At 32.1% G+C, this 26432-nt stretch overlaps 1 protein-coding gene across 2 annotated transcripts in view; it reads left to right on the forward strand.

The window, feature by feature from the left end:
- The first annotated feature begins 3122 nt into the window (after positions 1 to 3122).
- The window catches only part of LOC136275440 (ryncolin-1-like), a 30600-nt gene continuing 7290 nt past the window's right edge, over positions 3123 to 26432 (forward strand). The window contains exon 1 of one of the 2 annotated variants that reach the window (XM_066084675.1): positions 3123 to 3190. In XM_066084675.1, the coding sequence (XP_065940747.1) occupies positions 3148 to 3190 (43 nt within the window). In that variant the 5' untranslated portion in view covers positions 3123 to 3147. Of the gene's footprint in view, positions 3191 to 25566; positions 26140 to 26432 lie in introns of those variants that run through there. The other variant, XM_066084667.1, reaches the window with a different exon arrangement.

Here is a 26432-nt window from a genome sequence, read left to right on the forward strand (position 1 = left end):
GCTGTCCTGCATCCGGCCACGAACGACCTCACATATACAAAAACAAAGTCTAGGAAATGCAAAATCCTTTACAAGACGATGGGGAAATAGGATGGTGCAATTACCTATTTGGATTAGTCGTAAAATACAATTTCAAAATTAACATTTTTCATTAAATATATTTGATATGTTATAATACAAGTTTACAAAATGGTAATTTCTAACTATACCCAGACCAATTAACCTCCCTTCTGAGCTGCATGGTACATGCTCTTCGTATTGATAGATTCTAAGGCGATGCAAGCTATTGACAAACGAGTTGATAAAACAGGACTATCAACAGTCTCGTTTGAAGTCATTTTTCGTAAGCTCTATGGTCGATACAACGACCTTGTCAGCAAATACAATCTTCCATATAGTTGCATGCTGATTGACGTTTTTACTTATTGTTAGACCATAATCATTCATCTAATTGTCTATGGAAATGTCCGTTTTCCCCCGATTAAGACAAAGAGCACACGGCGGGTGTGACCGGTCAGCAGAGGATGCTAACACTTCCAAGGCACCTGATCCTATCTAAATTGGAACCTCTACTAGTCAGTTTTTTGTACATGTAATACTCGATCAAAGATGGGTAGAAATTTAAAATTTGATTGAGGAAATTCGGACTAAACTATGAACTTGAAACGATTCATTAAAATATCGAAAATGAAAGCTGTCTGTATTTGTTTATTTTCCAACCACCAAATTGTGTAATGATTTCTGATCATTTTTAAAAAACCTTGGTATGAAACAATTTTGACAATTTTTGAGTAAACATTTAGAGGTTACTAGCATAAAAAGTAGGTCGTTGACCTAGTTATTTGAAAGTAAAAAAAACCAGCATCACTTACACTTAACCAGGGCTCCATTGCATAATAAAAAGTGTTTGCTACTATTAGTGGAATTGTTTTGCAACCGAGTACTAAGAACCATTCTGATTTTAAAGAAAGACTAATCGAAGTGTCAAGGAGTAGCTGATATGTTATATGCTGGGCTACATTTGGGAACAATTAAGAACTCCAAGGCCTTTTGTAGAAATGACGCTTTGGATATTCATTGTTGTATTTGTGTATCAAATAAATCTTTCCACAAGACTTAGTACAGCTAGGTGATTTATAATCATATACAATTATAATATTTCTAACACACCCTCATTCTCTACATTCACTCATCAAATTTATCTGTAATTAAATGATATTTAAATTACATATATTCAATTAAAATGACTTACTAAGTATAACAGCAAAATGAACTAATATGATAGTCGGGTTGAAAAGCTTTTACATGTAGATATTAAATCCAAATTCGTGCTAAAATTATATTACACAAGCGGAAATGCGCACTGACTCACTCAAACCCGAAAAATACACCCATTCATTCACTGATCAACCCGCCAAACAAAACCACGTGACCTCTCGTTCTACTTTCATACTATGAATGATTGTATGAATGAATGAAGCGGCGTGAATGTAAAAAAATGAACTATGGAAATGAAAACATGAAATGTTGAAATAAATGAACGCAAATATTACTAATTAACTAAAATAATTAATCCTGTGACAGAAGTCATAATCATGCATTTTCAATTTTTTAATAAAAAAAAATTTTTTTAATAAACAATCCCCATCTCTCTCTCTCTCTCTCTCTCTCTCTCTCTCTCTCTCTCTCTCTCTTTTATCATATATCATTAAAATATATACTGTAAAACTTAAACGAATAATAAGGAAACAATGAGCAACGTTTCGAATCCTTTACGTTTTTACGTTAACACTTAATGTATGTAATTATACTCAGTTCATACAATCATGTTTGTACTCAATTTTCAATTAATTTCATCTACCTTTAGATTTGGCATAGTAAGGATTTTGATCATTTTTATTCTCTATTTTTTATTTTTTTTTACAATGCTTCAGGAAAGCATTCCAAATGATCAAATGAAATTTGAGAGTCAGTCATGGTTATAAGCGAGATATATAGTTTACATTTCTTAATCATGGTTCATGCTTAGTTTTTTTTTCCATAGGTTCTCTATACCAGTAACGAATTGATTTCAAGCTAATTTTTCTATCTTCCTATTATTTTTAAGGCTATAGTAAGTAAACAGTTCTTAACGTTTGAACCATTCATTTTAGGTCTAAAACTGGAATTTACACTAACAGATTTTAAATGTCAACAAGGGATTTGTTTACATTGCAAAGAATTGTAGACTATGGAACTCGCATATAATTCAAAGAAAGACTCTCAAACTTTGATTGCCTATTAAAAATGCCTTGTTAACATTGAATTCGGAAATTATATATTTTAAGCAAAAATCATTATATTTTAGGAGATACATAGCGTTCATTGCTTTGGTGTTTAAATGGTCCCGATAGGTATAAAATCTTTATTTCTGAAAGATAAACACTCTTTTAAAAGTGTTAGTAATTGCCTTTCAGCGACCATCCGTTGTATATCGATTCTTATCTATCGTTTTATATGTCATTAACGTTTCCTTAAAAAACAAAATTAAATGTGAGTTTCATTTTAGAGGATTGTTTACTTTTATTTCCCTTTGATGAGGCTGAGGTTCAAAAAACTAACCGTTACATTTTTCTAAAATTCTAATTTATGATTGGTTTACCCATAAACTATCGAAACTTCTTAAGACTATAAAAAAACAGCTTAAATATAAATGAAAATAGTTTGGCATTGCATGCTACAAGCAAGCAGCGTTCCGACTTTTCGTGCTCTTGTTGATTGCATTTTAAACTAAAACAGCAACTGGTTTCAACATATTTTTTTATTTAAAATAGACAAGTCTAAACTGCAAAGACTTTCAGTAAAAATTATTGTTACTGTAACCAAAACACTTTTTTGAAACGCTTTACCTACGCTGTAGAAATGTTTGTCTACTTTGTCGTTTTTGCCCTTCTTTGGATGCCAGTAACTCTACAATTGGTTACGATGCGGTCTTTCTTAGCGACGCCAAGCTGTGACGATAGAATTTCCAACATACAGTTTGTAGCAGAACATCAGGCTCGATCGCACCGTTCATGCGCTGCTATGTGAAACATTAACTGTGGATGTTTTGGGTTCAACTCACTAGTGAATAAATGTCGGATCCATCGGTCATGTGACCTCGTGAACATGACCTCAACTGAAGATGGCTGGAAATATTACCAAATTAACCGTAAGTACTTCTTCAATTAAAGGTCAAACTTAAAACAATCTTTAGCTTGGAGATTGAAAGCTGATTTTGTTTTAAATAAATGCGTCCGAAAACCGTACCTTTGGCGGCCTAAAATTAGATTGATAAAATGAAATCAAACATGTATGTCCTGGCACAGATTGAAATTTTTAAACAGTATACTAGATCAGAGAGAAGGAAATCTATTTGATGATAGATTTAGAACTGGAACAACAACACCTTTCTCACTTTACTCTAAAATTGGTCTATTTCGTAAGGTAACCGGTAACTGTCGCCTTAAATAAAACAGTAATGTAAAGCATATAAATTTAGATACTGTATAACTTAGATAAAGAAGTCGATTGATGGAAAACTTTTGATTTACACGCAATTTCACTTTAAAGATGTAACAGATATTTCTGGTTACTAGAACTTATTTTCTTAAGTAATCCCACACCTCAATGATTTTAATTAAGAATTTTTTGAGAAGTATATCGTTGCAATATTCAGACAAAACATACTAAAATTGAGGGGGGGGGGGGGTTCATTCCTCTGATCATGAGTGATGGTTAATTTAATTTGAACTTTCAGCACTTCTTTATCAAAGTTATACAGTATCTGAATCATATGCTGTACATTAATGTTACATTTAAGGCGACAGTTGCCGTTTACCTTACAAAATAACATAATTTTAGAGTACATTGAGAAAAGTGTTTTGTTACAGTACTAAATCTATCATCACCTTCCAGCACCTAAAATGCAATTTCAGCCTGAATAGGATATGTTTTCAGCAATTTTGACTAAGCAAACTTTTTTCTTGCTTTAAAGTATGCACAATGGTCATGAATTTTATCAGATTAACCCAGTTTGCCTAAATATGTATTTAGTTTTTCTTTGACATAAGTAAACATAAGGGGGTTAAGAATATCAAATTTTATATGTTTGGCTTGAAAGACAAAAATTCTAACAATATTTAGCTATACAAAATTAAACAATTTCTATGCATGATTTTATGATTTATGTCTTTAACTCTCTCAAGATTTGGTTATGTACATGTCACACAGAAACTATATAATATGTTACAAACCTATCAAATTAAAAAAACATGAACAATGAATAAAGTATAATAAAAAGAAAAGTACATTGAAAATTCATAAAATGTCTTGTTCCTGTCATTTTTATGTTGTCCAAAAAACTTTCCGTATGAAAATATAGGTATTCCAAAAAATCTTTTTTGTTCGATAGTTTCTTAATTCAAAAGAATTTCCAATATGAATGTTGTGTGGTAATGAAATAATCTTTTTGAGATGATAAAATAAATAAAATCATATTCATTTAAATATAATGATCATCTGCGCAAAGAAATCAGCACGTCAGTATTGATATACCTTGAGAAAATGGTATAGGTAAGAATAAAATGTAAATATTCATTTTGTTGAAACCGAGGAAGTTAAAATACGTTTTTTATTTAATTTTATGATTTGTTTTTCATTAATTTCTTGTTTATTATTTCTTATGACATGAAGAGATATTGAATTCATTTCTATTATAATAATTCAAAAATTAAAGCGCCACCAGACTGTCAGGGTATCATGGAGTCCGGAGAGACCACTTCAGGATTATACGTCATTGATCCTTTTGGAGGTCGACAGCGGCTGGTAACTGTCTACTGTGATATGGAAATAGACAATGGGGGCTTGACGGTAAAATCTATCTATCTATCTATATATCTATCTATCTATCTATCTATCTATCTATCTATCTATCTATCTATCTATCTATCTATCTATCTATCTATCTATCTATCTATGTCGACTTTTTTTTATCATTTTCAAACCTGTAATCTCTTGCTGATACTTTGAAAAGAAAATCGATAAAATTATTGCTTTTACTGCTCATTGCAGATAAAGAAGAGTCATTGTTAAAACAAATTAAATTCAATGAATAAAGAGTTACCATTCAGAGCAAACATAATATTGATTCAGTTGTGTATTATGATATCTGTATTTCCTACAGGCCATTCAGCGCCGCTTGAGTGGTACCATGAACTTTAACAAAACTTGGACGGAATTCAAGAACGGCTTTGGAGTTCCTCAGACCGCTTACTGGATTGGTCAGTGATATTATCATTTTATTTCTTCTCAGTGAATAAAAAATCCAATTATTTTATTACTTCATTAATCACATATTCATATTTAAAAAGTTGTTTGATTATACATAAGGACACGCTCGGAAGCACGGTGACACTCAAAGTCTCGCATACAATACATGTATCTTACTTTCATCCAACATAACTTTCGTCACCTCCATGAACATTCATCATTCTTAATTTTCAAACAAAAAAAGACACACTAAGAAAAAGACAGAAATTATGCGCTAGTGTTAATCCAACTAAACAGATTTCTTAAGAAAAAGTGTGAAAAACCCAATTTGATGCTTCGTGATATAACCATGGGAACTATTCAAAGTTAACTAGTTAATGTCAACCCCAAACGTACAGTAATCGATTGGTTCAGATGGCTAGATACAATTTTCAGATAACTGTAAATACATGGCGGATTAGATAAGTGAAAATTAAGGGCGAAATAATATGGTTCACTTATATGAGAATTCAAGGTAGCTTGTACTTAATTCATTATGAAGTAAACTTTGCTTTTCAAACCTAAATAGATATGTAAAATGTATAAGATATAGATAAGCGATATCCTTATACACCAATTCTATCTTTACATTAAAAACTTGTGAGTTATTCATAGTTTTGATATTTTTATTTTTTAAAAAGAGACAAAAATGAACATGATATAAAAAAGACAACATTAATATTGAGTTTGTAGAGTATTTTTTTTTTTCATAATGACCGTGTCAAAAACTGATATTTTGTTGTTTCTTCTTTTTTTTAACAAATAGGGAATGACGTCATTCATCATCTAACAAACCGACAGCCGCATTCCATGTATGTGATTTTCAAATTGAACAATGGGAACATATTATACCAGAAATACGAAGGATTTTTCATTGGTGACGAATTTACTAGCTACCAGCTCAATTTGGCTGGGTCAAACACCGGAAACCTAGGTACATTTTTAAAATTGCTCATCCAAACCCCTTATTTCGCATCAAATTCAAATCAAAATTGTAAATTGTAAGGAGATCTGCTGAGTTCCCACACGTTGAAAACCGCGGGCAATAGATTTTTGTTTGCATAGAACATTTTAATCAATGTATATTGTTATCATACTCTTAAATTTGGACTGCATACATTAAGAAAATGAAGCAAGTTTGCGTCAATGTAAACATTTCTTGATGAATCGGTTTATAATCGTTAATACACATTCTATATTTGTGAAAGAATACTTACTGAAGGAGACCCGAAAGCCAATAAATGACTCGTTATATTTACTTTAAAAATTCTAAGACGATTTTATTGTCATACATTCATCGCATAAAAGTATAAAAAAGTGAAAAATAATTCATTAATTATTTTTTTTAAGGAAATCAATAATTTTATATTGCCTAAAGTGGCCATGATCACCTAGTCCCTTTATATTTGAATTATAAATAAAGTCAAAGTTACCAAATTGATTGCTTTTTAATTCTAACTTTAATTGTAAGAGTTGGAATACAGCTCATTTTCCCGTAGGTTACATTTTTATTTTAAAAATGGTTACGTTTTTCCATTTGTATCAAAATTGCGACGACTGAAACCTAACCGTTATTCATTTTGAGTTTTTATATTTATGTACAATTGTATGACATGTTCATGGCATGCAACACATGTGTCTGTCAATTATTACACAGGGAGAGTGCTATAAAGGTATAGATAGTGTGGCCTATCTCATTGAAATTAATAATACAATAAAACCAACAAAACCAGGAGAGTATATGCATATATAGTAAATGCATATTATTTATAATTTCAGGAGACAGTATGATCAACGCGGGGTACTATGGCGCCAATCTGAACGGTATGCCATTCAGTACTGTAGACCGAGACAACGATCAGTGGAAAGGTGGTCACTGTGCCGCTGATTATAAAGGAGGATGGTGGTTCAACAACTGTCATGACGCCTTCCTTAACGGACCGTGGCCCCCGGAGTATTGGCACGACCCTTGGGAACCGACCATATCAAGTGTCAGCAACATTGCGGAAGTCAGAATGATGATTAAACCCACATAGATGCATGTTGAATTCATGTGCTGTAAAACTGAATTTTATTTACGTACGAGATATATTTTCGCGAGAATTGCCAGAGCCTCGTCGGCGAGAAATAAGATATAAAATGATGGCGAAAAAAGTTGTTTTACCGTATATCATAGACTGTACGTGATAGCAATTTTAGTTTTAGTTTTAGTCCTAAGATTGATATTAAATGAAATTATCTGGATGAAGCTACCTACCTTGTCTTTGTTGCTCCCGGAGGCAAATAAAGTTAGGACAAGGGATTTCCATTCTTCTTTGTTCTTGGATATATTTTCCGTTTCTCCCCACGTAAAGTTTATGTCAACTTCTTTTTTGGACAGTTCGCCTCCATTTTGTTCTTTGTTGGCCTCTCATTTTCCTTCTAGTGTCCATCTTAGCGCCATTCTTGTGATGTCGTTTGTTGCCTTTTTTAATACACGACCTATCAATCTCCATATATATTTTTTAAGTACTGTCCTAACATCTGTTGTTTTGTTATTTTGTGTAGACTTTTGTTGGAAACTTTTGCTCGCCAAAATATCAAGGTCTTTCTGAGGCAGCCATTATAGAAATTTGATAGTGTGCTTATGTCCATGTTGTCACCATCCAGCAATCAGCACAATACATAAGGACAGATAGTAAACAGCTTTTATATATCTTTACCATAGTCTGTCTGCTTATGTTATTCTTCTATACTATTACGTATGCGTATTTACTATAAAAAAAAAGCACATGCAGAGCTCGTGACAAGCCAAAGAACCTTATAGACGGACTAGTTATCAAATGTTTTGGACGATGCATACACATTTTAAACCATAACACATTTCTTACTTTATATTTTATTTCAAGTGATTCTGACATCTGCTTGCTGTCCTGCATCCAGCCATTAACAACCTCATAATTACAAACAAAGAGTCTAGAAAAAAACAAAATAGTTATCAGTGCTTAACAACTTTGTTTGAATCAATACTGTTTTTGCTGAACCTGTAATGTAATCAATGCATACCAATTAGAGAATTATCGCATGCACAGAAAAAAACGTTATGTATTTTTTTTTAACCGTGCAAGCACGTTTTGTCTTGTTTGAATGATGGTGGCGGTAACACATTTATGGGTAAATGAAAATTACCTTTGTTCCACTAGAGACGCTTCATAGACAGCAACTAGAATATTAAGTTAATTGATTTTGAAGCTGACGCCACATGAACTGAGGCTTCTACCCTTTTTGTATTAATATCTAATATTTATCTGGACGTCATTATTTCACATGGGATAAGTTATTCCTGATGTTGCGACATTATTTTTTGCTGAAAGTCAACAGTATGACTTGTTTCTCTTAACTTTGTCATGTATTTTATCTTTGCCGAACACAGACAGAAGTGCGTGAGTTATATATATTGTACTTTAGACAATCATAGTCTGTCATTAAATTTTATCATATGTTTGAGTTTTTTATTTACCTGAGACAGTCCAATTTAAGACAGGTGAATTGTTGCTTCTCGCGCCGATCGGGAAGAGCTTGAAAATAAAACGAGTTGTCAAAATAAAGTTAAAGCATACATCTTCGGGCAAAGAAAGTGTACAACTTGTGAGTCTGAATTATTTACTATTTTGACAAACGAGGTTTCTCTACATTAAACTAATTTCAACGATGTAGTATGAAAGAACCCCTTGTGTAACGTACATAGAAAGCTTGATTTGAACATATTCCATAGCATTATGTTAAACAATGGGATTAGGCTCAAGTCAAAAAAAAATAATTTTCCCTCTCTCTACATGTTAAAAAACAAATACAATATTATTGAAAATATAGAAAGCTCATTTTAATTACCCTTTTCTTTGGTTCAAATTTGACAAGTCAATCGACTTTAAGTAATTGGTTACACAAGGTAGTATTTAAAACGACTCTCTCGTGTTTATTCCAATACAACCTGGCATGGTTATCTTTCTTCAACTTCATACACATCGTCCTATTGACCTTGATTTTTTAAACTGACTAATTTACAACCATTTGTAAGAAAAAAGTAAAAATAAATGGTTCTTTTATTTCTGCATGGAAAAAGGTTTTGCAGATCTCACATTTACAAACGTTTGATACTTAAAAATTGTCCCCTGGGCCCACAACAAGGCTGCCCAGACCCCTTGACCGAAACTGGCGCCCTATCTTACTTTAAATCCTGGATCCGCCCTGATCTTAATTTCAATATGAATGTAACGTACTTTGAAACAAATGTAGTTTCGTCAGTCATGCCTTGGATTATATTGAGTTGGGATTCGCTTTAAGTCTGTTGCAAATGGATTGTTTACAAGCAATTATACATATACTCGTATACATCTGCAATGCTTATCGCATATTTTTCTATACTTTTTTTATTGTCTTTAAACAGTGTCTAACAACATGTTTTATATAGTGTATTTGTCTATTCAAATTAAGAAATCATTGTACATTATTCTGTATAAGGTGATTTCTTGCTTAAAACTCCTCAGTATAAATATTTTGCGATCTTCGTTTGAACTGTCAGAATCACTTGATGATTCCTCATTACTGTCAGAATATGTACCTGATGAACTTGGTGCTCTCTGTCTCTTAGAGTCAGATCCTCTCTGTTGTCTCTTCCTCCTCGTCTCGCCTCTTTTGTTCTCACTGGACAGGGCTTGCAGCACCTGTTCAGTCACCGCTGCAACCAACTGCGGCTGTATAGGTAAAACATCACTAGGCTGACGAGCATTTTGGGAGCTACCACCTGCCTCCTCATGCATCATCGCCTCCATCTGTGTTGCAGATCCAGCAGCTGCGGGAGGTCTAGTCCTTGTTTGTCTCCTACCTCTCCCACTGGAATTCATCTGAAAATATTTCATAAATGTTATTTCAACAAACTTAAACTTTGCTTAAAAAATGGGATATCTTTTAACAGAAACCCAGACCATGAAGAAGCATATTAAAAAGCGGGTATTTGCATATAATTTAACCCTAACCATATAGGCCGACGAAGGGTACAGTATACATGAAGAAACAAACACCATAACCAAATGGGTCAATTCAGATTTATTTGCACATATATGGCAAAAATCTAATTAACCGCGACCATATAGGGGTATATATTGAAAACCCAATGGGACATAACTGAATTGCGTATGTGTGTATTAATAGGACAATAACCCCGACAATATAGGGGTTTAAAAAATATTCACACAATGGGTTGTTTCTTCAGCATGCATATATACATATGATGCATTTAACCCCGACCATATAGGGGTATGGATGGAAAAATCCATTGAAAAAATATGCGAATAGGAATACGCAATTTAATTCAGAAAACCCCGACCATATAGGGGTATGTAAAATAGAATCTTACATTCAACATGGAATATCAATGCAAGTAAAAAAAACCCTTCAGTGCTAACCTCAACCATATAGGGGTGTTACACTAACAAGTATCTATAATACATTAAACCATTGATACATTTTATTAACTAAGTGAATAGTCTTCACTACTATATGCATTGATAATTAGCCCCTGCTTTATGAGGTTAAACATCTAATCATAGCAATTAACTTTATCCACCATTGTGCAGATATTTGAGGGTTGAAACAACCACAGCTCTGATGTTATTTAATACTTTATGTGCCCTTGTTTGTTTAGATGCACTTCATCATCAAGGTAGACATTAGACCGAGTTGAGGGATTTCAGAATCCTGACAGGCGAAAGAAAGTTACACCTTCCACTTCTTTAATGTATTCTGAAATTCTTCTGTTACATGTAAGTTCATCAACCCTGCTGTTGAACCATGGTAGATCAACTTGGTATCGTGTGGGCTTTAACGGGGCAATTCTGTGCAAAGTTTGTAAAATTAGCACTGATTTTCAGATTCTCCATAGCGTAATGCGACCACAAATTCAATTAAACGTTTAAAAATCAAGTCCACAGTCTTTTCTGGTTTGTACAAATCATTTGACACAGCTTGAATAACAACAACATCCGGGTGCTGTTCTCTTACGTAAGACGTGCCAAGCGCGCGAATCCTCTCCAGAGAAGGCCCACCGTGTCCATTATAACTAATCTGTACTTCGTCATAGTTCAAATTTAGGTTTTTAGTCACACGTACGTCTAAACTGTTTAAAACAAATTGTTCGAATCTCCGCACAAAGGAATGGCCAAGGATAAGAACTTTTTTAGTCATGGCATGGAAGGGTTGAAAGAGTAGACATAGCAAAGGCCAGTACAGTTTCACTTGTTGACGAAATTCACTCCGTACTTACATTGTTTGAGCTGCTTAAGTCTCACAGGGAAATGAATGCCGTGTCAATCAAAATGATCCATATAAAACGACGACAATACACCAAAAAATCCAAAAAACTTATCAAAATCTTCTTCCTTTTAAAGTTGTGGTAAGCAAAAATCTCGTGATCAAAATAATAGAGTCTGTAATATTAGAATCTTAAACAGTACACAAGCCTAACCCGGAAATTGACAAATATAACAATTTATAATGGAGATGGTATAAATTACTTTATGTTTCACATAAATACAATTATGTAATAAAAGTTATTACAGTGTAGTGACAGTTTATACCATTCCTTCTCTTAATTCTAACTTGCATATTGGCCGAATTCAAAATCAACGCCTTTTAATTATTTGTGTATGACTCAATTATGTCAACTCCCGTTCATCCTTTAGCCTATTGTCGTATTTATAGGCAGTAGATGCAGATTGGGGGATTATTTCTATCCCTTTGACAAGTATAATGACCGTTTTGGTTGAATTGGTTGTTAGCTAAGATGTTGAAGAACCGATCGGAAGACGGAGAGGATTGCAAAATAATTTTCTCAATATATTTTGATCAATAATTTCACCTGATGTGACAGTTTGAAATAAATCCAAGATGGCAGCGATTGGTACTTTGTGTTTAATTAGGTATAGGTAATTACTTTTATAATGACAACAAATCATAACGTCATGTGCGTGGGATTCCATGGAACTATACGCAAAAAGAAATGTTTATACTCAATTTTCAATTCCTTCAATATTCTTTTGAATGTACATCGCTTTACATGTAAATGTTGTAACGTTTAAATGGCACAGTAAGTAAATTCATATTTTTTTAAAGATAAACAATCGTTTGAAATTGTTAATTACTACCTTTAAGTGAGTGTCCATAGGAAATCAATACTTATCTTTTAATTTTTTTTTCATATTCCATTAGCGATTCCTTCAAACAAAAAGTTTAAATGTGGGTTAATGTTTTATTTCAAAGACCACTTATTGTTATCTCCCTTTAAGGAGGCTAGATGGTCAAACAATAAAGCATTATATCCATCTTAAATCTTACATTATGATTGGTTTAGCTCTACATCATCGAGACCTTTTAAGTACAACAAAAAATGACAGCTTAGATGTATCTAAAAAAAGTTTGGTACCGAATTGCTACCAGCGTGCAGCGTTCCGTATTTTTAGGATCTTGTGGATTGCATTTTAAAAAAAAAAGACAGCAACTGGTTTTAAAACAATTTCGAAATTACAAAACTAAGTTATAACTTTTATAAGCCTAAAATATTGTGACTGTATCACGTTTTTTGTTAAAAACGCGTTACCTTTGGTGAAGAAATGTTTGTCCACTTTGTCGTTTTAGCCATTTTTTGGATGCCAGTAACTCTACAATTCGTTAAAATGCGGTCTTTCTTAGCGACACCGAGCTGTGACGATAGAATCTCCAACATAGAGTTTGTAGCAGAACATCAGGCTAGATCGGACATTTCATGCGCTGCTATGTGTGATGTGAATTGTGGATGTTTTGGGTTCAACTCACAAATGAAAAAGTGTCGGATCCATCAGACATGTGACCTCGTGAACATGACCTCAACTGAAGGTGGATGGAGATATTACCAGTTTGACCGTAAGTATTTTAGCAAAAATAAACCAAATGTGTATCAATATTTGATACAAAGATTAAAGGGTTATAGTTGGTATAGTAGGTTGACAAAGAGTTATTAAGAAATTCATAAAATTATGTTGAAATTGAACTAGTTATAATTAGACGGCCTATTTTTAATTTCATGATTCGATACCAGTACAGGGAAATATTCTCTCAACCCCCCCCCCCCCCCCCCTCCTCCGGTATTTTGCGCATATCGCTCTTGTTGTCTGCGGGCGAATTTAAGACTTGGCGAATTCCAGTGGATCACATTTTATCTCTTTTAACACTTTATCTGAACAAATTCAAGGATGGGCAAAGCTGCAAGAAAAGAAGGGCGTAAATAACAGGGGTCGAAAATTAACCATGTATACAGTATTTTTTTTAATAAACTTTTTTTTCATTTCATGTCTATTATTTAGTATTATATCTTTTGTATTTAACTAATATGTCTTATTAAACTTATTCATATAGAGATCATTTTATTGATACATACATGCTGTATTAGTATTTTATATTTTGAAATTTTACGATCTTTTAAACACCATATCGCAGTTTTTTTTAATTTCTTCTTAACAGAGATATTGCTTGTTTGACATATAGAGACGTTGAATTCATTTCTATTATTTCAAACTTTCAAATAAGCACCCCCAAATTGTAAGGCTGTCATGGAGTCCAAAGAGAGCACTTCAGGATTATACGTCATCGACCCTTTTGGAGATCGACAGAGACTGGTCACTGTCTATTGTGATATAAAAACAGACGGTGGAGGCTGGACGGTATAATATCTTTCTTTCTCTATTTTCTCTCTCTCACACACATACTTTCTTTCTTTCTGTTTGTCAATGCATTAGCTTCACATGTTTGAATCAATCACTCAAACATTGTCTTTTTATCATGTTCAAACCTGTAGTAATTGCTAATATCTTGAATAAAAAACTGATGGCATGTTTGTTTGAACTGCTTGCTGCAGACTCATTTCTTTAAATATATTCTAAATTCATTTAATAAATGATAATCTTCACAGCAGAGATAATTGATTCATTGGTGAATTGTCATTAAAAAGAATTTCAGTACATTCAACAAATATTCATCAAATTGGGAAAAAAAAGAACAATTTTTAATAGCATAGCTATGACAAATGACAAAAATGAGCATTTTTTTCATTATTTCAAAATGAAAAAATATCAAATTTTCGAACAGAACGAGTTTATTTTTCCAACCTGCTTAATATTATGTTTACAATTTACCTTAAAGTAGTCTCAAAAGTGTTTGAGTTTAATTGTCGAAATTCGGTCTAGATAATTAATATTCAGTTTGATTTCCTACAGGCTATTCAGCGTCGCTTGAGCGGTACAATGAACTTTGACAAAACTTGGAAGGAGTTCAAGAACGGGTTTGGAGTTCCTCAAAACGCTTACTGGATTGGTCAGTGATGTCATCTAATTCATTTTTATTTCAATAAATAATAAAACAATCATTTAATTACTGCATTGACCACATATTCATATGTCAAAAAGTTAATTTATTGATTATACGAGGGTTGTTAGAACAGTTTGCAGACAAGCTTGATTGCTAGCGGACTATTTGCATGATATCAGCAAAGCCTTTCAGATTTAAACGACGTATTTTTAAGAAATATGTAAAGATGTGCATGTTTTAAATGCACCATTATATAAATAGTGCCTTTTGGGGAGGGTAACTGTTGAAATTGACACCCCTAGAAATTCATTGTCAACCGACGTGAAGGGGTGTCAATTTTAACAGTTACCCTCCCAAACAGGCACTATTTATTTTACTATACTGGATGTCTTAATTTTAAAAAAAATGTTACTGCTCTTATTTAGAAATGAAGTGAATTATACGGCGAAGCGTACGCGCATAATTTACGCGCATGTAACAATTCGTTGTGTTACTCGTTGCCAAGTATGTTGCTATTACCAACTGCGTCTAAACCAATCAGATTTCAGTATTTAACATGAAAGTATAATGGAAAAAAAATACACAGCATAATTATTTGATAAGATATGCTTGACGGAGCATGTCAGACTGTTGATTTTTCATATTTTGTACGAATTTGTCCTTATTAAGAAAATGTATATGACATCACAATGACTTATGAGGGTCATTTTGTGAAAGTTTCAATTAAAATAAAGAATTTTTGATCATTTTATCGCCGAATTTGGAAGAAAACGCTCGAAAAATGAGTCAAAAACGTTGACGTCAATAGACATCTTGGGGCACCGGGCCTTCATCTAAGTTTGTGTGCTCGCAGGAAATTCTCCAATGGAGACCAAAAGGTCCTAAGATGCTGCTATTTTTTTTTTAGAACAAAGGTTGACACTAAGAAACACAGACGTTTAAAGATGGAAGAACTGATATTTTTGCTATTGCAGCAGACCAACCCCCTTTACATGTACATCCCGGATGTTGCATCTAAGGATTTTGCGTGGGCAGAGATTTTTAAACATAAATGATCTACGATATGCCACAAAAGACATTTTGGAAAACCTGACAAAAATGATTTGAGCATGCATTTTATAAATGGGCTAACAGGTTTGACTACAAAGTAAACAGAAATTTTGCCGTAAAACACTTTGTCAGCAAACTTTTCTAATAACCCCCGTACAAAGAGACATATTCGGAAACACGATGACACGCAAAGTCTCGCATACAGTACGTTACTTTGGTCCAAACTAACTTTCACCACCCCCATGAACATTCATCATTCTTAATTTCTAAACGAAAAATAGAAATATTAATTTTATTTTGCATTACTATGCTTTTCTATGCACGTTCATTTGTAAATTTAAAATCCTGATGAATTGAATAACTGAAATTGTATTTGATTAAAAATTGTTTTAAAGAAGAAAAATAATTCTTGAGATAAAAATCATTTCAGTTTTATGATTAAGCATTTAAAAAATAAAAAAAATAAAAATCCATTCTGAAATTGTCAATATAACTGGCTATATCAACACAATTTCACCACATTTTAAGAGTGTTGTGAAATTGAATTGAAGAATTTAAAATCTTGAGAAATGTACTCCAACTAGTTGTTCATTCAATGAATTCTTTATTGTGAAGAATGTGTCAACAACACAAAATGTCCCAAGGATAATCTAAGTATCAAAAAATCTATTGTTTTAAAAGGTGCTAAACACCCCAATCACCACCCTTTCATTGGTTGTGTCCATTAAAATAGAAAACAGACATACACCCTTTAAAGCAAAAATGAATGCACCAAAAAAAATGCACTGTCCAACCATGATCTCTTGAAGCTTAAAAATTACTTTCAGTATTATAACCAATTTGAAAAAAATCTCTCTCTCTCTCTCTTTTTCTCTCTCTCTCTCTCTCTTTCTCTCTCTCTCTCTCTCTTTGTTGTATACATGTATTAAGTACAATAGTTTGGACTGATAGAAAACACATTAGATTCATGTATTGTAGTCTTATATATCTTAAATGTTCACACCCGACAGGATGCAGTCAAAAGATAAAACCTGTGAAACTTTGATGATCATAAAGTGCAACAGCAATATTGTATAAGTCTTCAAATTTGAACCTGATAGTGAACATGAACCTGTTAAAGCATGTTTTATTTATAAAACATATACAAATACTCTTTATTTAGCTTTTAATTTACTTTTTTAAAACTTATTAACTTTTCACAAAGTAATAGTAATGCATTACTTTACTCATATAATGGTAATGTAATGCATAATTTCAAGAAAATTAAGTAATGGTAATTTAATGCCCTAATTCATGAATTAATGGTAATGTAATGTATTACTTTACAATGTAATTCGCCCCAAGCCTGGTGTTTACCTTCTTGAAAAGATTTGTAAAGGGAAGTTTGAATAAACCTAATTTGATGCTTCGTGTTATAATCGTGGGAACAAATCGGAAAATTAGGAGTTAACGTCACCCACAGCGGTCATTAATCGATAGGTTAAGACAATTTCATATCTGCACTTTTCAGATATTTTGTAAATAGATCCCCTCAAATAATTGTATATAGACGGCGCCACATCCGTTAAGGAACTGTTTATATATGGCGCTACACCTTTCAGATAATTGTAAATTGATGGCGCCACATCTAATGATTAACAAAGATGAGTCAATTCGAAGTACCGTGTATTTTCTTATAAAGTAAACTGTGCGCTTTTTAAAAATCACAATGAATATGACAAAATGTACATTACTTAGATAAGCAGATTCGTAGATTTAAAAACCTTTGAATTACATGTATTGATAGTTTTAAATATTTCTTAATGAAAGAAAAAAAAATAACATAATGTAAAGAAACGACGTTAAGATAAAGTTCGTAGATTATCAATTTTGTTTTATTTCATAACATGTCAGAAATTAAGATTATGTACTTTTTTCATTTACCAAATAGGGAACGGCGTCATTCATCATCTAACAAATCGACAGCAGCATTCCTTGTATGTGATTTTCAAACAAAACAATGGAGTCATATTTTATCAGAAATATGAAGACTTTTCCATTGGTGACGAATCTACAAACTACCAACTCAATTTGGCTGGGCTAAACACCGGAAATCTAGGTAGGTATTTAAATTTGCGTATTCATTTCCATATTTTGCATCAAATTCAAATTTAACATTTATTTTTTTGCAAATACTTGATACCTTTGAAATTCTTACAATGTTTGCCATCGCTTGCATTGTGATTTCTTTTTATGCACACTATTTATCTTTCATTTTATTTATTTTAAAAAGTGCATATTAAAAGTAAAGTCTTTGGTCTTCTTGGCCCTACTAGCGAAAAAAGTTCGAAAGTCACGACATTGTAAATATTTCTTGTTGGATATGTTAATAAACACTTAAACAAATTTTGTAATTATTAGAGATTTTTTACTTATAGAGGCTGAATTGTCAACAAATGACTAATTTGATTGACCTCAAAAATTCAAAAATGATTGTTTTCTCATATACCGCTATAAAGTATGGAAAAAACATCGTGTCTAATATTTTGGATTTGAGGGGAAAAAATCCTATTGCTTTGTCCAACGTTCTCCTCGGAATGGAGATCAATAATTCGATATTGTTTAAAATGACATTGACCATCCAATTTCTTTATATTTGGATGAAGAAGTTATTTAACATTCAAATCACAATTTACTTCCAATTTGCTTATTAAAGTTGGATTACAGTACATGTAAAGGAACATTTCAGGTGACAGTATGATCAACGCTGGCTACTCTAGCGCCAATCTGAACGGTATGGCGTTTAGTACCATGGACCGAGACAACGATCAGTATAGTGGTCACTGCGCCACTAAGTATGGTGGGGGATGGTGGTTCAACAACTGTCATGACGCCTTCCTGAACGGACCCTGGCCCCCGGAGTATTGGCACGACCCATGGAGACCGACCATATCAAGTGTCAGCAACATAGCGGAAATCAGACTGATGATTAAACCGACATAGATGCATGCTGAATTGAAATGAAATACTGTATATTTTTTACATGCAAAAAAATTGTTCGATGGGTTGTGAGAGCATCGTTGTCACGAATATTTCTTGCTGATAATCATCTTTCCCCCAGTAAATCTCAAAATAAAATAGTCGCGAATGAAAGTCCATTAAACATACATTGGATAAAGACTCTATTTGATAACAGTTTTAGTTATACATGTAGTCTAAAGATTCATAGTAAATCAGATTATCTAGATGTGCAGTATGTCATTTTTTTATTTGACATTTTTTTGTATAACTGCTTTTTAATTAATTTTCTAAAGAAAGGTCATTATATGATATTGTTCTCTAAATTGCCGTGGTATACTGTCACATACGTTTACAAAAGTGTTTGATATTTTGATATCTGAGTAAAACAATAAATAAATGGAAAATGAATTAGACTACTTCTATCATTATTGAAGCAGTTTTGTGTTGTCTTTATTTTATGTTGATTTTTGGGTTTTTTCAATCATTAGGCAAGAACAAATTTACAACTTTGTTTTTTTTTTTTTACTTTTATCGAATAACAGAACACGTTTACAACTTGCGTCGGAACATCCTGCTGCCTCGCTCTGTTCTTTGTTCCATATCTTGAAGGTGTTTGTTTTTGGTGTCATTCACAAGTGAACAAAGCGAATCCATTAATGTTTTTACTTATATAATATAGCCTCGACTGATGATGGTTTGAGATTTTACCAAATTGACCTTAAGTACTACCAATATTTTGAACTATAAATGATAATGGCTTAAATGACCATCAAAATGATTTTGTTTTGCGTACAATGCATATGACAGAATGATATCCCTTTCAAGCGCGGGAATAAACACTTTTCTCGTTAATATGATGTAAATATATATACGTTAAACCATATTTTTTCCATTGTGGTATATTATGTGTCCATTTTTTCCCTTAAATGCTTGCATAACCTATTTTTAGAAATAAAAGTTAAAAACTAACCGAATGGCTGGATATGAAGAAGAGCGGAAACAGGTGAAAAATCTTAACTGAAAATGATTTTATATACACCTACGTGGCCTTAATTCTTTTGGTTACGGTTGAAACAAAGATTTTAAAAAATTAATTTTAAACCAATGAATAGGTACTTAGTGCAACGTATATCAAAACTTTGTTCTTTAAGGTATCCCACTCCTCAATGTTCTTGTATCAAGAATTTCTTGAGAAGTATATCATTGAAATATGTAGACGAAACATACTTAAGAATACAAAGATAACGGGAGGTCAGTTTTCATCCCTCTGAGTTATGGCCATTTAATTTGACCTGTTTGTACCTAAAAAGCGGCTTCAGCCTAATTAGTATTTGTCGTCAGTATTTTTGATCAAGCAAACTCTTTCATTAAAATCTTGTTTTTAGTTATGCACAATGGTTACACTAAATAGAGGGATTACAACAAATTGTGTACGAAGATGCATAAAGGACTATGTGCGGTATTATGCATTTCTTGCCCCCAAAATTCAAGTTTTATTACAAGCTTTAAAAATAAGATGGAAGATAGTTAAAATCGTAATGAAAATAAGGGTGTTAAAGTTTATCACCAAAGTGACGTCATAATGTAGAATTGACGTCATGAAGATTGTCTTATTTTGATAAATTAATGTTTTGTAGCAAAATGTGGGTGTTTTCCGATGGTTTTTTCACTGGGAAACATCGACAGTGCCTGCTCAAGTACCATTTTTTTAGTATAACGTATATAATTATCTGAAGAAAAACATATGTTAAAATTGTACTTGAGCAGACCTGCGCTCTATATTTCCGAATGCAAAATATAAAGCAAAAATGAGAATATTTTTGTTTGTTTGCACATTTGCGAGAATTAGGTCATTTGGATGACATCATAGATAAATAGCGAATAAGCAATGGCAACTAAAATGAAGATTAAAGTGATAGGCGTCCGCTGTACAATGATTTTTGAAGTTTTGGTTTTTATAATTTGCTATTTAGATATTGGTTAAAATTGGGGCAGATATTAGACCAAACCGCACATAGTCCTTTGTATATGACCTTTTTGCACTCAAAATCGACAATATTGTAATAGTTTTATTTGAAATAAAAACATTTTGAATATCAAAAATTTTATAAGATTGATCCAGTTTACCTATATATGTATTCAATATCATTTTGACATAATAAAACATGGGGGTCAGAAATGTCAAAATTTAGATATGTGGCTTCAGAGGATCAAATGTTCACAAAATGTGGCTTGAAAATTCAGACATTTTCTATATATTTGCATGAATTTATGTTAAACGTCTATCATTCTCTCAAAATTTAGTTTTGTACAAGTCACAACATGACCAAAAGAACATGTTACAAACCTATCAAATGTAAAAAATGTGTATAATGAATAAAGTATAATAAAACGAAAAGGGTATTAAAAATTCATAAAATTGCTTGTTTCTGTCATCTTCGTCTAGAAAACCTACCGAAAGAGAAAATAGTTCCCAAAAAACTTGTTTGTTTCTTTAATTCAAATGGATTTCCTTCATGAATGTTGTATAATTATAAAAATGATGATCATTGTGTGAGGATTAAATTGATAAATTCATTTTTATTAAAAATATAATGAACATCTGCGTGAGATACCTTGAGTAAAATTACATTATATTTTTTATCGCTGTCCCAAATTAAAGTTTTAGATAAAATATTCTTTAATAGGATGGGGGTATCACATCCTTACTCAACTACTCCGTTTTATGCATAACGCATTATTTCATTGTTTATAAAAAAAAAAGTCAAATTTTTACTACCAATCTCACGTGATATTAATATATATATATATATATATATATATATATATATATATATATATATATATATATATATATATATATATATATATATATATAAATATATATATATATATATATATATATATATATATATATACACAATGTCTGCGTATTTTTTCTATACTTTAAACCAAAAGTTGTCAAATCAAAAGTATCTACCTGATGGTCCGCCTTTCTGTTAATTAGTCAAACTGCGTTCTTGGTTACCCCGTTCTGAAAATGTTTTTTCCATAATGCAAAACTGTCTTTAAATCATTCCATCTTATTTATTAGATTTTTTGTAATAATCAGCGATGCCCGACCTAAGGCATCTGTCCGCAACGCATGATGAACTCGTACCACACTTTCTGCCTTGACGTTAATTAGTTTAGTTTTGATAGAAGGAACTTTTCAGAACGGGTGCCGAGGAACGCGATTAGACTAATTAACAACACGGCGGAATGTTAGGGGCGAGTGAAACATTGGACAGATACTTTATACTTGATAACTTTGTTTTAAAATATGCAAAACAATATTCATCCACAAGCGTTTTATTTTTTTTATTTCATACATTTTTAAGCATGATAGATTGGTATTAAACATTGTACAATAAATTGTTAACAATGCACAGATAAAAGACTGTTTTTTTGAAAGAAAAAAAGAAGATTGCCCTCCCCCAATTCAACTTCCCCGTTTTATGAACACATGTATACATCATTCATTATTATAGATCGACGTAGTATAAATGATAGTGAATTTTGACCTAAAGAACAACATTTTGATATACAACGCGCTAAATACCAACACACTGGTTTGACATTAAATGAAAAAAGTTTGCTTTTTTTCCCTGTCAGATGCAAAAAAATGAATTAAACCCACATACATGTATGTAGCATCCATTTCAGATAATAATTTTCATTCCTGTCCGTTCCTTTAAATATCCAGCCATGCTGGGTTTTTTTTTATTTCAAATCTAAAAAAATATGTTATAAAAGCAAATAAGAAAAAAAATTAATTAGTATATATAAAAAAGAAAAGAAAAAAAAATCTACCTATTAAGCATTGTATCATTTGAATTTGTTAAGTGCTAATTCCTGCACTTCAGTGAGATATCATCTAATGTACAGTTATTTCATCATTTTCATTTTGTTCTAAATGCTGTCAATTCAGATAACATAGGACAACAGGAAATAACCATTTACCGCAGTTTTTCATTAAAAAAGATTTTAGTTCAGTGGATACAAATTATTTAGAGTTATAATTGCAGGCTAAATTTCAAATCATCTTAAAACTATGAATGTGGGCTTGATCAAATAGAAAATAATTACATATCTTCGCCTAAAAGGTTTTGGGTACCTTTTTGAGAAGAAAAAAAACGCTAGCGGACAATGTTCTTTAAGCAAAAATCCTAGTTCTTTGATTAATGACGTAGAATTAAAACCTTATGGTTTCATAATTTTTCTTTAACAATAAAATTAGGTGTTTACTTTATCCTACCCCGAGCCATGGCTTTACGAAAGCTTTGATATATGTAACAAACAAACAAAAATATATGAAACAATGAACTGCAACTATCTTACTTTGGCTCTGAAAACACATGAAATATAATTGTAAAGGTTTTCTTCAATTGAACTCCAAACAAATTAACCCGTTATTATTGACACGCTAATTGATCTCCTGACGTTGTCTAATGAAAAAAAAATCAAACAACAAAATAATATTGCTTCTATCAGATATACATTATTTGTTTAATCTGAATACATTTTTGTCTCGATAAATCACGTCATTAGAATATGAAATGTCACGTTGTAAATTTTAAAATTTACCGAGTGGTAGAAAATACTAGATTTACAAGTTGTCGTATAATTTTATATTAACTGCCATCCAGTAAATTTAAAATGTTTGAGTCTGGAAAAGAATTTATCGGGATTATCAGGATTATGAATCATTGATCCTTTTGAAGATCGACTGCGACCTGCCTCTGTCTACTGTAATATTGAAACATAGGGCGGGGGCTGGGCGGTAAAGATTTATCTATCTATCTATCTATCTATCTATCTATCTATCTATCTATCTATCTATCTCTCTTTCTCTCTCTCTCTCTCTCTCTCTCTCTCTCTCTCTCTCACTCACTACCTATCTATCTACATGTATCTATCACATCATTCAGTCGTTTATTTTATATACTATAAATATCCATATATATCATTTTATTCCATTTATTCAGCTTTCTTTTTTCCAACCTTCTATCTTAATGTTATTCCGTTTAACCGCATGTCTGTAAAACCATATGGTTGTTAGAGTGTTATTAATACAATATGATTTTATTACGTTTAAACAAACAAAATTAAACAGGAAACTGTCTACTGATGTTTAACAATAGATAATTTTTTTCTTTTGCATTTCAATTTCTTCCATAAAAACTAGAATACAATCTGAATTTGAAATTGTTGGTGTTTTTTCTTTTCTTTTCTTTTTTGGTTATGCCATTTAGAGAAGCCTTAGCTGTAGCGCAACATTTCACAGAACTTGGACAGATTTTAAGAAGGGGTTTGGCATGCAACACCTACTGAATCAGTCAGTAATGTTATACCATTAAAATTTAAAAAGAATCAGGCATAAATTAGCACAACCCATACAATCGCACATGATATCACTGTTATACACATTATTCAACGAATTAAATCGCAAAATTAATAGGAGGGGTTCTGCACGACGACAGAATACATTTAAGGATGTACTTTAAGTTAACCTTTTTGTTTATGAAAATATATAGAAATATGTCAAATATTTTAACATTGTTTCATGATAAAACCTAATGACAGGTTGATAATTTCTATTTCATTTTTTAACGGTAATGAGATAGTATTAACAAAAAGTAACACAATTTTTGCGTTTGTTGTTTAATCATTCTATTTCATACTTATGCTGAAGTTGTGAAAATGATTCTCTTTAAATAATAATATCGTTTTATTTTGTGGGATTTGTGGGTTCTACTCATCCAAATATTTTCCTCCTTTTTTATTATATGTGCAAGCGTATCCACGATATTGTTGCATTCCTTCAAACCTTTTTCAATTCACAAAAAGGTGAACCATATACCTATATTTTAAATAAGTGTTTGCCATTTTAGGGGACATTATGCTTGATCCACAAACACAGAACTTATATAGTATGTTGTTTAGTACGATTGGTCGAGACAACGACTTTTAAAGTGGTAAATGTGCCACAAAGAACAGGTTTTGGATCCGGTGGTTCTACCACTGCCATGACAGATACCTAAACGAAATCTTTAAAACGTGAAATCAATGTTCATGAAATCTAAACGAAAGATTGCAACCATTTCAGTACTTATTTTGCTATATTTTTTTAAATTGAACTTTCACAAATTCTCATATCAGAATATAAGCAAAGCGCATATGGTTGTAATATATACATAAACAAATCTTATAAGAGTATTTGTTTGCCTGTGAATTTGATAATTAAATATAATGTAAATGTACATATTGGTATACATATTACTCCCTGAAAAAAAATTGCATGGTAATTTAAGTAAGTGGTTGTATACATTTTTTTTAGATGGAGAGAAAAAGAAATATTGGACAGGGACATTAGGGGGAAGAACACAGATGGCAATGAATGTTCCAAACGTTGAAACATAACTTTCCAAAAAGTATCAAACACTGGCAGATGTTTAATACAGTTTTTAGATGCATTTTTTTTAGATGCAATAATAGATAATTATTTTTTTCGCCTATGAATAAACCTATTGTGATACTTTCCAAAAAGGATTAATTATTTATCAAAATTTGATAGTTTGCTTTAGTTTATTTTCAAATCTTCCTGTCTGTTTTTTGTTAAAAAATTGAATTTGCAAAACATCGATCTGTTAATGACGATGGCCGGTTCTTTGTTTTATCAATAATGTATATACAGTGTCATATTTTTATGATGGATTGCGAAACACAATCTGAATAAATATCATTAAAAGATAATCAGTTTGAGAAAACTGTTGATAAGTCATGACATGCGCATCCGTTGTTAGTCAACGCTTATCTATTAATCATTTCAAATCCCTTTATATTTTTCGAAACAGAAGACGTTTATGTGTAGCTAAGGTTTTATTTTGGAAAATGATTGTTGTATCCTCTTTTTAAAAAACAAAGAAAACAATTGGCTTCCAATGACATGTAATGTCGCTTTGAATATGGACTAGAAAAAAAATGCAATTTCCAAAAGCATAAAACATTGTGATTGTAACCCATTAACTCTTTGCTGATAGACCCGTGCTGGAGGAATGTTTCTCTATTTTGTTGTTTTCGCCATTCTTTGGATGCCAGTAACTCTACAATCGGTTAAGAAGCGATCTTTTTTAGTGACACCGAGCTGTGACGATAGAATTTCAAACATAGAGTTTGTAGCAGAACATCAGGCTCCATCGCGCATTTCGTGCGCTGCTATGTGTGACATTAACTGTGGATGTTTTGGGTTCAACTCTCTGGTAGAAAAGTGTCGGGTCCATCGGTCATGTGGCGTCGTGAACATGACCTCAACTGAAGATGGCTGGAAATATTACCAAATTTACCGTAAGTACTTTTTCAATTAAAGGCCCAACTTTTAACAATCTTAAGCTTGGAGATTGTAAGCTGATGTTTTTAGACGGGGTCACGTGACCCCGTCTATTGGTTCACTGTCAGCCGAAGTCTCAAACCGGATGGCACGCGTAGAACACATGAATTGAGTCTATGCGAAAGAAAATTGTGCAGTCCTCTATGTGTAAACCGAATTCTATAAAGAAAATAAACAAATAGATTTATTGATCAAAATATTCTTGCTCGGGTTCAATAGTTGTAGTGTTTTATGGAAAGGAGTTACGTAA

Source organism: Magallana gigas, chromosome 1 (assembly GCF_963853765.1).
Source record: "Magallana gigas chromosome 1, xbMagGiga1.1, whole genome shotgun sequence".
In the NCBI taxonomy this organism is placed as follows: Eukaryota; Metazoa; Mollusca; class Bivalvia; order Ostreida; family Ostreidae; genus Magallana; species Magallana gigas.